Below are 16,090 nucleotides of genomic sequence, written 5' to 3'. Positions count from 1 at the left end.
AGAAAAAAAGAGTAAATATGAGTTAGGGAAACATGAATATGACTTGACTGATGACAGGTGCGGAATACAGAGAATGGATGCTAATTATAGGGCCACTGACAAATATGAAGAATTCCCCGAACAACCAACAGTGTGAAGAACTAGAGATACCTTATCATATGAGAAATGAACTTCCTGAGAAAGGGCCTGAAAAAGAGCAGACTTAAGACAGAATTTGTTAACATCTTTAAAGATTTGATGAAAAATAATTTTATTAAAGGGAGACTTAACGTATAACAAAAGTAGAACCAGGGAGTAATTATTTCTGAGAACAAAAGTAGAATCAGGGAATTGAAAGTCCTAAGGACTTATTTCAACCAGTGAAGATAATGACTGCATCATTTTCACCACAGTTGGGTTTTCTTTAGGAATCCTGATAGCTGGTTAATCTTCATCATTATGATACTGAATATATGTGTGTGTACACGAGTGTGTGTCTCTCCAAGGCTCAACACTTGAGCAAGCCACTTGAAATGATAGAAATGGTCATTCACTGATATTACTGGCACAGTGAAGAAAATATTTATATCTCACCTTTTATTTCAACACTTGCTTGGGCAGCTTTTCTTAAGCATCAGCCAACTTCACTGTTCAAGAGTGTACTCACTGCTCATTGCTTCACTGTTTTAGTCAGGACAGGTTGAAATGTTTTAACAAATAGACCTACATTTCTTTCTTTCTCCTGTGGCAGTCCATGTTGGTTCCAGTCAATGGGGTGCCTCTTTCCTCCTCAAAGTCATTAGGGCTGTCAGGCTTCTATCTCGCTCTGTCCTTCCCTGGGGCCTGCGGTCCATTTGTATCCCACATTAAAAGGGGAAAGGACGTGGAAGAGCACATGTGAGATTTTATCACTCCGGGTGGAAAGCAATAGTTTGCATTTGTTCTGGATAAACCTGATTGGTTTACCAGAGATTTCAGCTCTGATGGCCTCATGCCACTGTGAAATGAAGTTTCACAACACAATACCCTGTCAGGTTCCAGGGCTCACAGGTCACCAATGCAGGGAAAGCCAAGTTTAGGTAGGCATTTCTGTTCTTCCTGTGAGTACACAGTAAGCACACAAATTTTAATATTTACATTCTTTTATTTTTCCTGTGATCTTTCATGAACCACTTCTGATCCACTGATGTATCTTCGTGAACTGCAACATAATGACAACAATGACAAAGGCATATTAACAAGCAAAAGCAGTAACATGCAAATGATGTGGAAGTGCCTTAGCCAAGAAGAATGGCACCCAGTTAAGTAGCACTTATTGAGACAAATTGAATGAGAAGACAATTTAAGCATATAACAATTCATCACAATCATCAAGCAACTGTCAATGGTCAAGCAGTCTGCAAGCAGCAGCATGGTGCCATCTGCTAAATTGGCTCGCCACATTTAGATTCGGCCCATAGGAGCCCAAAATAGATTTAGACACTTTATTATTTACGTAGACAGCAAAAGAAAGGTCAGCGTGGTATCAGCTCCCTGTGTTCCTAGTCCCACAGGATGACACCAAACAGAAAGTGCTGGATGACGGATGACAGGAACCAAGTCGCTCTGTTGTTGAGAAGTAGGGCAGGGTCACCACTTGCAGAAATCTGAGAGTAAGTGCCCTCTTAAATTTTAAATTGTATGGAAGTTTGCAGCTGTATCTAAGGGATGGGGGTGGGGGAGACTCAAAGCAGAAAGTTCTGTGTTCAACTGAAACTAGGAGATAGATGAGAAATGAGGTGTGTCTGACTCCTCCAAGGTAAAGATGAAAAATTGCCTCAAAATGGCTTCACGTCATCCTGATGTCCCCTTGCTCCCGGAGGAGTTTCAGGCCATTCAGAGCTGCTATGCTTTGCCTACACAGCCTTTGTGGAGGCAAACTTGCTAGGATGCCGTGGCAGAGTTCTTCTCCTAGAGACCAACGTCTGAAATAAGAAGACAAAGTTTCATTTACTGCTTCCTCTAATAAGGGAAAGCTCTGCAGGTCATGCACAGTCTCTCTAAGCAAAGCAAACTGCTGATCTTACATCGAGGTTCTGGGCAAGGTAGAGTTCAGGGACTGGCGAACCTTCAGAGGCATTAAAGATTGATATGACCTGTAAGAAGCTGGTTGTTGGCACCCAGAGGCATTGGCACTGGGCTGCTTGTGACTGGTACAAGTGAGGTCTGTCTTTGACAGATTGGATCCCTTCTGACTGCTACTTGTTTCCAGGGCTTCAAGGCAATTGGCATTTTCACAGGAGTTGGAGCCTGTTTTGAATTCCAAGAAGTGAAAGAACATCTATGAAAATAGTCCTTCAGCATTGTTAAAATTTGTGGAACACCAGTGAGCAAACTCATTCCATTGTTTTTTTTCCTCTGAAACTTCCAGACCGCCCTCTGACCACTCTGCAGACTGGGGAGACCACCAGAATCCAATCACATCTAGAAGTCCAACCTGAACTTGTAGAGAAAAGGGTTTGGGCCTTGTTTATCTTCAGTCGCCTGCCTAGACCTAGCACATAATAGGTGCACAATTCATGAATGAATGCAGTATTAGAAGTCACAATCCTAAGGAATGGCAGAAGAAGAAAGATGAGGACTGGGCAGAAAAGAAACTCAGGTTTCATTAGGTTGCCATAGGACTGTTCTGTAAATTCTCAGTTCATGTTAGTAGGTGAACATTTAGGTGAAATGCATGATGCGTGTATTTTATATCCCAGGTTTGTGTCATATCACGTAATTGTTAGGACCCCATATATCGGTCCCTGTTAAGGATCATGAAGATGAAAATAAGGACAGCTCCACAACTTAGTGAACTCAGAATTTGCCCAGAGAAGCCACCAGTCGCTCTGGGCCAGGGGGTTGCAAACCTCGACTTGCTGGCAGTTCCACCCATTTTCCACTATCCTCCTAGATCTGCTTTGTGATGGGTGCAGGTAGGGAGCCAATAAATAGAAAGAGATGACGAACTTTTGCAGACGGGGACCTGGGGTCGGGGGAAGCAGGAGGGCTGCGACGTAGTGTGCGCCTCGGTGCTAGAGGGCGGCCGGGAGGCAGGAGGAGGGAGGCGGCGCTGGGCTCCCATTGGCCCAGCGGGCGCCCCTCCTCGCGGGGCTGGACCGGAGCGCAAGGAAAAGTGGCATCGCCGTGCGGTGGCTGGCGGGGGCGACTTCAGCGACCTGGGAACCATGGCCGAGTATACGCGGTTACAGAACTCTCTGGCGCTGATTCGCCTCCGAAACCCGCCGGTCAACGCGATCAGGTAACGGGCTCGGTCGCCTCCAGCCTGGGGACAGCGGGGCCTTCCCCGCCTGCTTGCTCAGAGTCAAAACTCTCCCCTCCTGGTTTAAACGGACAAAGACATTGACTCAGATTGAACGACGGCGTTTGCCAGGGCCTTTTACATAGGTCAGCTTGGTTAATCGTCGCAGAGAACTTTCATGTCCATTTCGCTGGGGAGGAAACCAAGGCAGAGAGGCAGACAGATGGCCACGAAGCGGGGGAGCTGGACTCGAACCGGGTCTGCTCATGCCAGCTTCGTGCTGAACCCTTCTGCTTGCTTGCAACTTTGACTTATGTGGCCCACTTTGTATTCCAAAGGTCTTAGTGCAATGCTGGCTGGACCTTAATCCCTCATTTCTCAACCTGGAGCCCAGGCAACCCTTACATGTGTGACTGAAAGCTTTAGGAATCTGACAGTGTGGCTTCACATTTTTAAAAATCAGTAAAGGTCCTCATTGCCAACGCAGTGAGTAAAAGTGAATTGTGCCCGGGCCCAGAAAATGCAGTTGTATCTCCTGATCTGTTTAAACCTCAAGGTCTTAGTGCTTCAGTAGAAGATCCATGTCAGAGTAAGATTATTAAATACCATTTTCTGAAAAACTGTGCACTTTATCTTTTATTTCACCGTGGAATACCTTTCTTGTTAAACTCTCTTACCCCAGATTTGTACAATGCACTTACAGCATTACTTTTAAAAGTGAGATTAATGCTGCTTTTTGAAAATTAAAGAAGTTATTATATAGATTTGGTTATCGCATATCTCTGAAAAAAGTATATGATCGATCAACCTAGGAAAGAGCCACCCATCCACAGGGAGTAAAATTAGTAGAAGTTATAATTTACGATGAATATATAAAGTATAGAGAGAAAGACCTTTGGTTAAAATTCTTACTATCACATGCTGCTGGAGGGAAAAAAAAAGCGAAATGAGACCTGCTAATTTTAACTAATTTTAACTGAATTTTTATCCTATCATCAGATTTGATTTTATCATTTGTATTAATATTATAATTCTCATTTTTAATATGAATTATTACATTTAATAATACAAAAGAATTGCAGAAATAAAATCACACAAGGATGATCAATTACTTGCCATTCTCAGAAAAAAGTAAAATATTCGTTATTTTGATTTTGATGAAGAAAAACATAAGTAATATAATTACATATCCATTTTGGACATGTCTATATTCTCATTAGAATTATTAGATATTAGGACTGTCTGCCTCAACCTCTGCCCATAATGGGAAACCATGTCCATCAAGAACTTGAGGGGAAAAGTTCTACAGTCTAATACCCATAACTAGGGTTATTTTCTTATAATTATTTTTTAAAGTTTATAGTATTTAATCCACCCTCCACTCACCTTGCAGGAGAAATGTTACTATCTACCTCATAAAAGTTGTTGTGAAGTTTAAATGCTAGAGATTATAAACTGGCATTTAATAGCTGTTAGCTATCATTATTTCTGTTCAGCAGAGGCCTGTTACAGCCCCTACCACAGGCTCTGCTGCTCAGGATTAATTTCAGATTTATTAAAATTTCCCCCACTTGGGAATAAATACTTTTCCGCCCTTTTTTCTATCTGCTTCTGAAGTTCTGTTTTAGGGAGAGGTGTACATCCCAGCACGTTCATTCAATTTAACAGGTTCCCGATTTTTTTTTTCTTTGTACTTTTCTTTTTCTCCTTTCTTCCTTCCTTTTCCTTGTACTGTTTCTAATTTTATGTGGAAAATTATCTCTTCCTAGCTCACTAAGAGATTCTTATCTGAATAATTTTTGGGCCCAAACACATAATTTAAATCCTTTGCTAGTTTAGCAAGTCATGTTTCCTTCAATTCAGATGAATGCTAACCCTCTTTCCCAGTGTAGGACATGCCTGATTACTAGGCCTATCTCTCAACTCAATGGCTTTCACACTTTTTTTATTGTCATTTCACATGGAAACCCCATGTTTTACAAAGCAACCTAAACACACACACATGCAAATATATAACCGAAAACTAAGTTTCATGAAACAAAACTTATCTTTACTTGTTATACAGTTTGATATATTCTATTTTCTCCTCTTTTCTATTTCTTTGTTTTAAAAAATGCTAGTCACAAGCCACAAACTTGATTTGATGACATTCAGTTTAAAAAAAAAAACTGTCACAAAAACCATATAGTCACAGAAGCTAAAGAGTTTTGGTCAGCACTCGTTAACTGTTATCTTTATTCTAAACTCCATTCATTCATACCTGACAATATTAAGAGGACAAAATAATTTCTTAACCTCTGTGACCTTGACATTGCTACCAGACTGTGGTCCCTTTCACTAGACTTGAATCTAGTAAAGCTGTATCTATTACAGCCATTTTCATTTTTCTTTATGTCCTGTATTTGATTTTGGCAAAATTAACAAGAACGTAAGAAATAGAGTAGGGGTTGGATGAAATGGGATAAACCACCCTCTCCTCAGTGGCACTGATTAAGCTCATTTTGGCTAATTTTTACCCAAAAGGAAATATGTGCCTTTTGGACTTCTCAGTATTATGGATGGTTCAGAATCTGTTTTTTGTTAGTGTATTTCTAATTAACCAGTCGAAGACAAGAGGTTTTGTTTGATTTCATCTCGTTTAAATGATGAAAAGTAACAAGGTGAAAAGGAATTATATACAAGGGCAAGTATCTCCCTTATTCCATCAGGTTTTAACACAGAGTTGCTGATCTGAACAATCTGGCTTTTTTAGAAGTTTGCTGTTTTTTTCATTTGTATTAATATTCTTTTTCCCACGCTACATGTTAAAGAACAGACATTGTACCCAGAATACTCAGAATTCCAAGGCAAAATTGATTAGGCTCTGGTTCTATCATTTTTCCTTTAAGCAAGTCTTCACCACTTTTCCTAGGTTCTCCTCCACCATTCCTTGGGATTTATTGATCCTCTGCTTCTTGGCAAATTCTCCTCTCTTGGCTTTTGTGACTTTGGCCTCCCTTGGTGCTGACGCACTCTGCTGAACCTCTCCCACCTCTTATATGAGGGTGTATCCAGAAGATCTACTCTCAACTCTCTATTCTTTTCCTTTGGCAAACTCAATCTTGGCTTTAACCATCTTCTCTATCAATGACTATCTCATCTACTGAAAGTTGGCAAAATCTACTTATATGCCATTTCTTTCCCAGACCTTGCATTTACCTCCTAAATTATTTAGGATTAGGTTTGGCTATCGGGACAGAAAACTCAAAATAATAGTGGATTAAACAAGAAAAAGTTGATTTCTCTCACAGCAGAGTCCTAGAATGGTATGGCTGTTCCACAATCATCAGGGATCCCAATTCCATCTATTTTTTGCTCTGCCATCCTCAATACATGGTTTCAACTCTTGGTCCATGAAGGCTGCTCTGGATCTAACCATCACGTCTGCATTTCTGCCAGGATTAGGGAAGAAAGAAAAAGAAAAAAGCACACCCAGCCCTTTAAGGACTCTTCCCAAAAGTTGCATATACCAAATCTGCTCCGATCCATATAGCAGAGTAGGCTGGGAAATGTAGTCTTTATTTGGGGCAGTTATATATTCAGCTAAAAACCAGATATTTAATACTTTCAGGAAGGTGGGGAAGGAGGGATATTTGGGGTAATTTGGAGCCCCTGCCATACCTCTGTTTCTTTTAGAGTATTTCAGTTTTCTTATATTTTAACAATATGACAAATTGAAAATAATTTCTTCCCCCTCTGAACTTCCACATCTTTTTTGTATCTATTATAGCACTCATCTTAGTGTGTTATTTTGTTGTGTATATTTTGTTCTCTCTAGGATATTACAGACTCCTTTCACTGCAACCTAGAAGATGTATAATAATATTTTAAAATTAATTAGTACCAATTCTAAGTATTTAACTTTTCAACAAAGTGCAGGAATATACTTTTTAAAAAAAGTTTATTTATTTAATCAGCACAGTAAATATATATGTTATTTGTTGAACAAATTAGTGAAAGCTTAATGATTAATGTCTAGGATTTTTATCCATTGTGTATGCATTTAATTTTTCATTGTTAAGAAAGGAAAAAACTCTGAGATGGTAGAAATTTAATTCTGACTAATGTTTCCTGTATATATATTTTTTCTTTTAGTATGGCTGTACTCAGTGGAATAAAAGAGGGACTGCAGAAAGCTATAGCAGACCCTACAATAAAAGCCATTGTGATTTGTGGAGCAGATGGCAAATTCTCTGCAGGTAACCAGTATCTAACCCTCTCCTGTTATCTCTGGAATCCAGCCACAGACCAAGATCAGCTGTGCCTGTGGGTAATACCTTAGTGTTGGTAATGGATATAGGAAACTTGAGTGAGAATGAGAAGCATTGGGCAAAAAGAGACAGGAATCACAGGAGAGACTCAGAGAAAAAAACTTACTTTCTTTTATATTGGATTGGACCTTTGGAAGATATTTGGGTGCAGGCTTGATGGCTGTTATACCTGCTAGCATATACCTGTTGGTACATACCTGCTCTGTATATTTTCTTCACCCTATGTGAACTTGAGCCAGTCCCTTAATCTCCTGAACTTCAATTTCTCTATTTATAAAGTAGATACAGTAATATCTGTCTCAATGGGTTTTTGTGAGATTAAATGAGATAACATATCTGACAGCCTCTAGTACAGAGCCTGCATGCAGAAGATGTTCAATAAACGTTATTCTTTATTTCATACACAGTCTTGAAATGGAATTCATTTTTTCTTCTGATAATCACCTATCTCAGTAACTATGCCATTCTTTATTGGGTTATTCTGTGAAGATGCAAAATATTGACAAAATACAGCAAAAGTATTTGAAATGGTGATTCGGTGGTATTTGTGACATTTTTCCCAAATGAATATATTATATCCTTAGACAAAGTCACATGGATATGAGGGCCTATGTAATCTTACTGCAGCCAGAGGAATTTCATGTATGTTAATGGTAGCCTGAGAAGAAATAGACATTAGAATCATGACAATAAATAAATATAAAAATGGTAATCATTACAATAATTATCATATATCTTTCCTGCTATGTATAGGTTATTTATTTCCAGCACTGTATAGGTTATTTATTAATAATGAAAATAGTAGTATTTGTACACTTATTATATTTTAATCCTTAGTAACTCCTATAATCTCTATTTACAGAGGATAAGGCTGAGCCTGAGAAAGATTAAAATAATATGCCAAACATTAACCAGCTATTAAATGGCTTACTCAACTATTTGAAAACTTAAGGTGGGAAGCCCAAGATGGTGACTTTGAGGCACGCAGCTAGGGATCAGAATTATGGAGAATTTGGTATTTCTTTGTCAGTAAGGAGATAGAAGAGAAAGAATGTAGTTAGAGTTCAGGGCAGAAAAAATTATTCTCCTGGAAAACTTTAGGAATTACCAGATTTGACTTAATATATTTATATAGAACAATGTATCCAACAATTGCAAAATACACATTCTTTTTAAATCTGCAACATTTATAAAAATTGACCAGATACTGGACCATGAAACCTTATTTCAATAAATTTTATTTAAAATGGTATCTGACAACAATGCAATTAAACTAGAAATCAATAACAAAAGTATAACTGCAAATTCTCTTATGTTTAGAAATGAAATTGGTTTCTTAATAACCTTTGAGTCAAAGCATAAATCATAGTAGAATTTAGAAAATATTTTTAATTGAATTATAATGAAAACACAGCATATATAACTTGACAAATTCAGTGAAAGCAAAACTTAGCAGGAAATTTATAGCTTTATATATCAGGAAAGAAAAAAGACTAAAACATAATAAACGTCTGTATCAAAGAACTAACAAAACAAACATTAAAATAGACCAAATGAAGTAGAAGGAAGGAAATAATAAACAGAAGAAATTAATGAGATAGAAAATAAATGTGAATCAAGAGGATCAACAATGTCAAAAGTTAATTCTTTGAAAGACTAATAAAATTGACAAACCTGGAGAGATAGATCAAGACAAAAAAGACAGAAAAACAATATATAAAAAATGACAAAAAGTATATCATTGCAGATACTCTAGCGATTAACAAAGATAATGAAGGCATTATAAACAAATAGAAGACTACAGCCTACAAAAGCTGACTCAAGAAGAAATGGAAAACTCAAATAGTTCTATAACCATTAAAGAAATTGAATCAGTAATAATAATAATAAAAAAAAAACTCACAAAGTAAATTCCAGCCCCTGATGACTTCATTGGCAAGCTCTTACTGAAAAGTCAAGGAAAATATTATGCTAATTTTACACAAATATTTTGGAGAATAAATAAAAGAGGAAACACTTTTTGTATTAGTTTCCTTAGGCCGCTGTGAAAAATGACTACAAACTGGGTAACTTAAAACTACATAAATTTATTCTCTCAAAGTTCTGGAGGTTAAATGTTTAAAATCAAGATATCTGCAAGGCCGTTCTTCCTCCCAAGGCTGTAGGGAAGAACCCTTCCTTGCCTCTTCTGGCTTCTTGTGGTTGATAGCAGTCCTTGGTTATCCTCAGCTTTTTGCTGCATCACTCCCCTCTCTACCTCTGTTTTCCTGTGGCCTTCTCCCTGATGTCCAAGCTTCCCTGATCTTATATAGATTCACCCTAATCCACTATGACTCATCTTTGCTTGAATACATTTAGAAAGACCCTATTTCCAAATAAGGTCACATTCACAGGTTCTGGGTATACATCCTTCAACTCAGTACACTTCCCAACTTATGTTGTGAGGTTAGTGTAACCTTGATATCAAAACCTTTCAAGGACAGAACGGAAAGCAAAATTACAGGCCCATTTCAGATATAAAAATCTTAAGCAGTGTATTATAAAATTAAATCTAACAATATATAAAAGTGTAATATATCACTTTTATCCCAGAAATACGAGATTGGTTAAACATTAGAAGACCAATGTAACTCATCTTATTAAAAGATTAAAAGAGAAACCATCATGATTATTTCAAGAGATGCAGAAAAAGCACTGATAACATTTGAAATGGATTAAAGATAAAAATTCTTAGTAAACTAGATATAGAAAGGAAATGTCTTAATCAGGCTAAAATATCTACTTTTAAAAACCTACAGCAAACATCAAACAAAATGGTAAATTGAAAGCTTTCCTTATGGGAAAGGAACAAGACAAGGCTGGTTGTATTTGTATTTGACATTGCATTACAGGCCCTGGTCAGCTCAGTTAGGCTACAAAAAGAAATAAAAGGTATAAGGATTGGCAAGAAAGAAACAAACTTTATTATCCAGAAGATACGATAGTGTCTATAGAAAAATTAAAGGTAATCTATCAGAAAATTATTAGGGTTAATAAGAATTTGGCAATTTTACTGGATTTAAAAATCAATATCCAAAAGTTAATTGCATTTCTATATGCCAGAAACAAAGAGTTGAAAAGTGAAATCACTACACCCTCGTCTGTGCCTCGGCTTCTGTACAATTGGGATAATAATGCTAACTTTATGCTGCAAGAAGACTGTAGTGTGAAACTTAAGAATGTGATCTATGGTCAAACAGCCTGAGTGGAAACCCTTATTTTACCAGTTACTAGTCATATGTCTGAACTAGTCACTTAACATCTCAAAGCCTTAACTTCCTTACCTGTATAATGGGGAGAGTTAACATTACTTAACCAAGGTGTTAAGAAAATTACATGAGATAACTTAGCACTGTGCCTGATGTATTTATCCAATAAATGTTAATTGGTATTATTACATGAGAAACCATTTTAATCTAAATTCACAGGAATGATAAGCCTGGGATTCAAATTGAAATTTATCTTGTTTTGCTAAAGCCAAGGAACCTAAATAACAACAACAACAATAATAATAATAGGCTAGAGTGTAAAATATGATGGTTTAGAGAGAAAAAAGCATAATCCCTCAATTGATGTTAGATGAGGTACAGGTAGCAAAAACGAACAAAATAAGACAAATAGGCTGAACAGGAAGTAATTATTTTAACTTTTTAACTTGTATCAAGTTTAATGTTTTCCAGAAATACAATGTTATAGGGGGAAAGATCATTATGTATAATGTTATGTGAAAAAAGAAAATATAAAAATGATTGTACAGAATGCTGTCAATATTACTAATAATATATATTATAGTAAACTTTCACTTAATTCTGACATTAGTCATTTAAATAGGTATTGAGACAAAAAGGTTAAATAACTTACTCAAAGTCCCAAAGCCATTTATATATTTGCATTGGGAAAAAACTAAGAATTTATCAAATATTACATTGTTATCTGTGTGTAGTGATATTTGGGGTGATCTTTAGGTTCTTTATAATTTTGTGTATTTTTCAAAATTTCCATTATGCATGTTATTTTTATAATTAGGAAAAGCAATAAGTGTTGTTACTGTTATTGATCACACACAAAAAAATCTATCACAAAAACATAATTCCAAGCTGGTTGATTAACGTATAACTCATAAATATGTATGCATTTTCCTTGTGATTTTCAATTGTAATGACTCACCCTTAACAACGATATGGCTCGAAATTGCTGTGAGTGGGTTTGTTGAACAGTATCACGGAAAAGATGGAAGAGGCTGACTCAGTCTCAGAATAATGGTCACTGTCGGAGAATCTCTATTTTGCTTCTCTGATGTTTTTAATTTTTCTAAAGATAGAATTGCTACCTAGCATATGGAAACACAGCTTTTAGAAGATTACAGGATTCCTGATAAAGATTTGAGGATTTTCTTTCATATTGATCTACGTTTTCCATGCTATTTGTTCCTTTACTGTGTCTCCACTCAAAGGATGAAGTGTTTTATGGGTCCAAAGAGGGCTGAGATCCCTTAAGAATTATCTGGTACCTTATTGTTACATAATAAAGCCCATGTCTTTGTCAACCCTCTTCTCCTTGTTTTTGTGTCCATAGGAGCTGATATCCGTGCCTTCAGCGCTCCTGTTACTTCTAACTTCTCACTAGGACATGTAGTAGATGAAATACAGAGAAATGAGAAGCCTGTGGTGGCAGCTATCCAAGGCGTGGCTTTAGGAGGGGGGCTAGAGATAGCCCTGGGCTGTCACTATAGGATTGCCCATGCAAAGGTAACAGCTGAGGCTACTTACGGGGCTTGGTGTGTGGGGTTTTTCTTTAGGGCAAGCTTACAATGTAGTCGTAAGCATCACAGGTGATCATTTTCGAATGGTTCGCTTACTGGTTGACAACTCTTGGGTACCTCTAGCACTGGTGCTCAGCTATTATGTACCAGTTCAGTGGTACTGGTTGTTAAAATGTTAAAATACATCTATTCTGGTTGGTAAATAGCTGCTACCTTGAGCTCCCTGACTGTCCCTCTGCGTCTCCTAACCCTAGCCCTTGGACCTCCCCATGAAACACTAACTAAAGTGGAACTCCTGGGTAAGTGGAGGGCCCCTGGAACTCTTGTCTAGTACTATGGCACATGTCAGGTTTCACTGAGCCATGTTCATGCAGTAGGAGGTCATATATATTTTGATTATCATCCCTGAGTATGCATACTTATTTACATTTTGATTTCCTATCTTTAAGATTTCAGTTTTGTGGTCCCTTATAATTGTCAGTACCTAAGAAGAAACATTCCTATTGGAAAACAGCACAAAACTAATAAATCCATTTATTTCTGGAAATAGATTTAATTTGGGCTACTATGTAGAATAAGGTTTGTGATACCAGTCTTATAATGGTAACATTTTTGTAAGTAATATAGTTTTCTAATAATCAAGATAATAGTCATCATTGTGATAGACTAGAATACACAGGAAAGTATAAAGATACAAAGTAAAATCACCATAAACTCACCGTTCAGAAATAAGCACCGTTAACATTCGATTTTATTTTGTTCTGGTCTTTTTCCTATGTAATTAAAAAAAATTATTTATTTTTTCAGTTATAGTTGACATTCAATATTATTTTATATTAGTTTCAGGTATACTGCATAGTGGTTAGACATTTATATAATTTATGCAATTAGTCTAGTACACACCTGACACTAAACACAATAGTTGCAACATTATTGACTATATTCTCTATGCTGTACTTTACATCCCTGAGGCTATGTTGTAACTTCCAATTTGTATTTCTTAATCCTTTCACCTTTTTCATCCAGCTCCCTGCCACCTCTTCCCTCTGGCAACCATCAGTTTGTTCTCTGCATCTATGAGTCTGTTTCTGTTTTGCTTGTTTATTTTGTTCTTTAGATTCCACATATAAGTGAGATCATATGGTATTTGTCTTTTTCAGTCTGACTTATTTCACTTAGTATAAAACCCTCTAGGTCCATCTATGTTGTTGCAAATTGTAAGATTTCATTCTTTTTTATGCCCAAGTAGTATTTCGTTGTGTATATGTACCACATCTTCTTTATCCAATTGTTTATTGATGGACATTTGGGTTGCTTCCATATCTTGGCTGTTGTAAATAGTGCTGCAATGAACATAGGAGTGCTCTGCTGTGGTCTGAAGCCAATCTCAAAGTATGTTGGTTCTGGGTCCTCTTGGGAGGTGTTCTGGTGCAGGCCCAGGTCAGCCACTGCCTGTGGCCAACCAGGGAGTACCTGGTAGGAGCTACAAAACGATCCATGGTTTGTCGCTGCCTGTGCTGTAGCTGGAGGCACCTGGGAGAGGCCACACTGTGAACTGAGGATGGCTGCCACTAGTACCAGGTCTAGGGTAGTTCCACAAAAAGCTAGGACACTTTGAGGCCTGCTGCCACTTGCTGGCTCCTGTAAGGTTTAACCACTGAGAAAGCTTTCACTCTCAAGTTGGGTCAGGCAGGTTTCAGTGAGTCAGCAGGGTGGAGCAGTGGAGCTCATCAGGCCAATCAGATTCAGATTCGGCCTATGGGGGTGGGCTCAACCCAGGAAAGATTGCACCTGCGTGCTGGCTGCATGGGAGTAGGGCCCCACACAAGGAAAATGGGGACTCTCCCTCCAGTCCTTTCCCTGAAGTTGTACAACTCAGTTTCTCTCTCCCCATATATCTCCGATGCCACCAGAGTCACCATCCCTCTGCTGGAGCCCAGGGTGAGTGCCGGTGCAGGCCTTTTAAGAGGATGTCGGGCTTTCGCACAGCCTTCCATCCCACTTGGATGGTCGGAATCCCCACTGTTTTTCACAGTCAGGAGTTGTGGGGGCTCCTTTTCCTGGCACCAGTACTCTGGACTGGGGAGCCTGGTGTAAGGACTGGGGTTCCTTGCTCCTTCATGGGGTACCTCTATGGCTGAGAGCTCTCGATTTTCATCCACCACATGTGGGTTTGGGACTAGCCCATTTCTTGTCTCCACCCCTCCTACTAGTCTCGATGTGATTTCTTTATATTCTTAGTTATAAAACTTCTGTTCAGCTGGACTTCAGATGGTTCTCCAGGTTGATTGTTCTATAATTTAGTTGTAATTTTGATGTGTTCACGGGATGAGGCAAGCACAGCGTTTATCTACTCTGCCATCTTGGATCTTAGTCCTATAAGACAATGTTTCTGAGAATTTGGGAAATCCCGGGTAATGCTTGCCTCGACTCTACATATCATCTCATTCTAATGACCTTCATGCCTTCAAACTTTGATAGGCTCAAGTTGGCTTTCCAGAAGTTTTAATAGGACTCCTTCCTGGTGCAAGAGGAACCCAGCTTCTCCCCAGACTCATTGGAGTTCCTGCTGCACTTGACTTAATTACCTCAGGTCAGTATAAACCCTGCCAACAGCTATCTAGATCAATGTGAGGAACTGGACTAGGATTTAGAAAAGTGGCTTGACCATTCTTTACCTATGTGATCTTAAGAGGATACTTTAACTTCTTTGACTGTCAATGTTCTTGTCTACAAAATTGAAAGAATACATTCCATGAGAGCTTCTCAAATGTTAATATGAAGATCAAATGTGAGTGCCTTCCAAATGAAAGTATACAAAGTGCTAATCACATTAAGGGTTTTATTATAGTTTATGTATCTACTCATAGACACTGGTGTTCACATAGGGTGCATTATATTCAGATCTAATTTACAAATTGTAATATAAACAAGAATTAAAACCAGAATTTTCAAGGAATGATTTTAAGTTTTAATGTTTAAATGACTGAATTTTACATTTCCCAAGTATTGAGATATTAACTACAAATATGAAATTGTTCCCTTTCAATAGGGAATGTGAACAATGCAACATTAGAAAACATTTAGAGATTTTACCAAATATCATAGACATATAAAAATATTTCCAGATGAGGTGAAGTTGGAAGAAAGAACATATACAACTATTTACTGAAAACTGGTATAAATAATTATGAGACCTTGGGTCAGTCACTTTTCCTTTCTGTGCCTTAGTTTTCTCATAAATGTGGATAATAATAGTGCCTACCATATACTTATACAATGTGTTGAAAATTAGATAAGTTAATGTATACAATGTGCTTAGAATAGTCCTAGACATGGTAACTTTGTTTCAGCTATATATTATTATTCCCATATCTTTCTTCTTAGTTAAAGAGGAGAATTGAATAAAATAAGCTGAGGATCTTGGTAATAGACTATATCCTGAAGAATTGACAATAAAAGAAGCACATGTGTCAGAATCAAAGACCTAAATTTGAATACCAGCTCTACCACATTTAAACAATACGCCTTGTGCAAGTTAACTTTCATTCATTCATCCAGCAACTGTTATTCATCTTCTCTCATGTGCTGGGCCCTGTTCTAAGCATTGGGCCTATAGTAGCAAACCAAACCAAGACAAATTCTGCCTTCATGAAAATTGTATGGAGAAAAAAACAATGACAATAACCATATTATCAGATTTCATCAATTTAATGC

At 37.6% G+C, this 16,090-nt stretch overlaps 1 protein-coding gene across 1 annotated transcript in view; it reads left to right on the top strand.

Moving 5' to 3' along the window:
- Positions 1 to 3,103: 3,103 nt before the first annotated feature.
- EHHADH (enoyl-CoA hydratase and 3-hydroxyacyl CoA dehydrogenase) overlaps positions 3,104 to 16,090 on the top strand; it is a 37,623-nt gene continuing 24,636 nt past the window's right edge. The window contains exons 1-4 of the mRNA XM_019735860.2: positions 3,104 to 3,262; positions 7,397 to 7,500; positions 12,187 to 12,359; positions 14,855 to 14,966. Of these exons, the coding sequence (XP_019591419.2) occupies positions 3,189 to 3,262; positions 7,397 to 7,500; positions 12,187 to 12,359; positions 14,855 to 14,966 (463 nt within the window). The 5' untranslated portion in view covers positions 3,104 to 3,188. The remainder of the gene's footprint in view (positions 3,263 to 7,396; positions 7,501 to 12,186; positions 12,360 to 14,854; positions 14,967 to 16,090) is intronic.

Source organism: Rhinolophus sinicus, linkage group LG01, assembly GCF_036562045.2.
Source record: "Rhinolophus sinicus isolate RSC01 linkage group LG01, ASM3656204v1, whole genome shotgun sequence".
Lineage (NCBI taxonomy): Eukaryota > Metazoa > Chordata > Mammalia > Chiroptera > Rhinolophidae > Rhinolophus > Rhinolophus sinicus.
The sequence above is the reverse complement of the archived record's forward strand: the minus strand, read 5'-3'. Positions and strand labels throughout refer to the sequence as shown.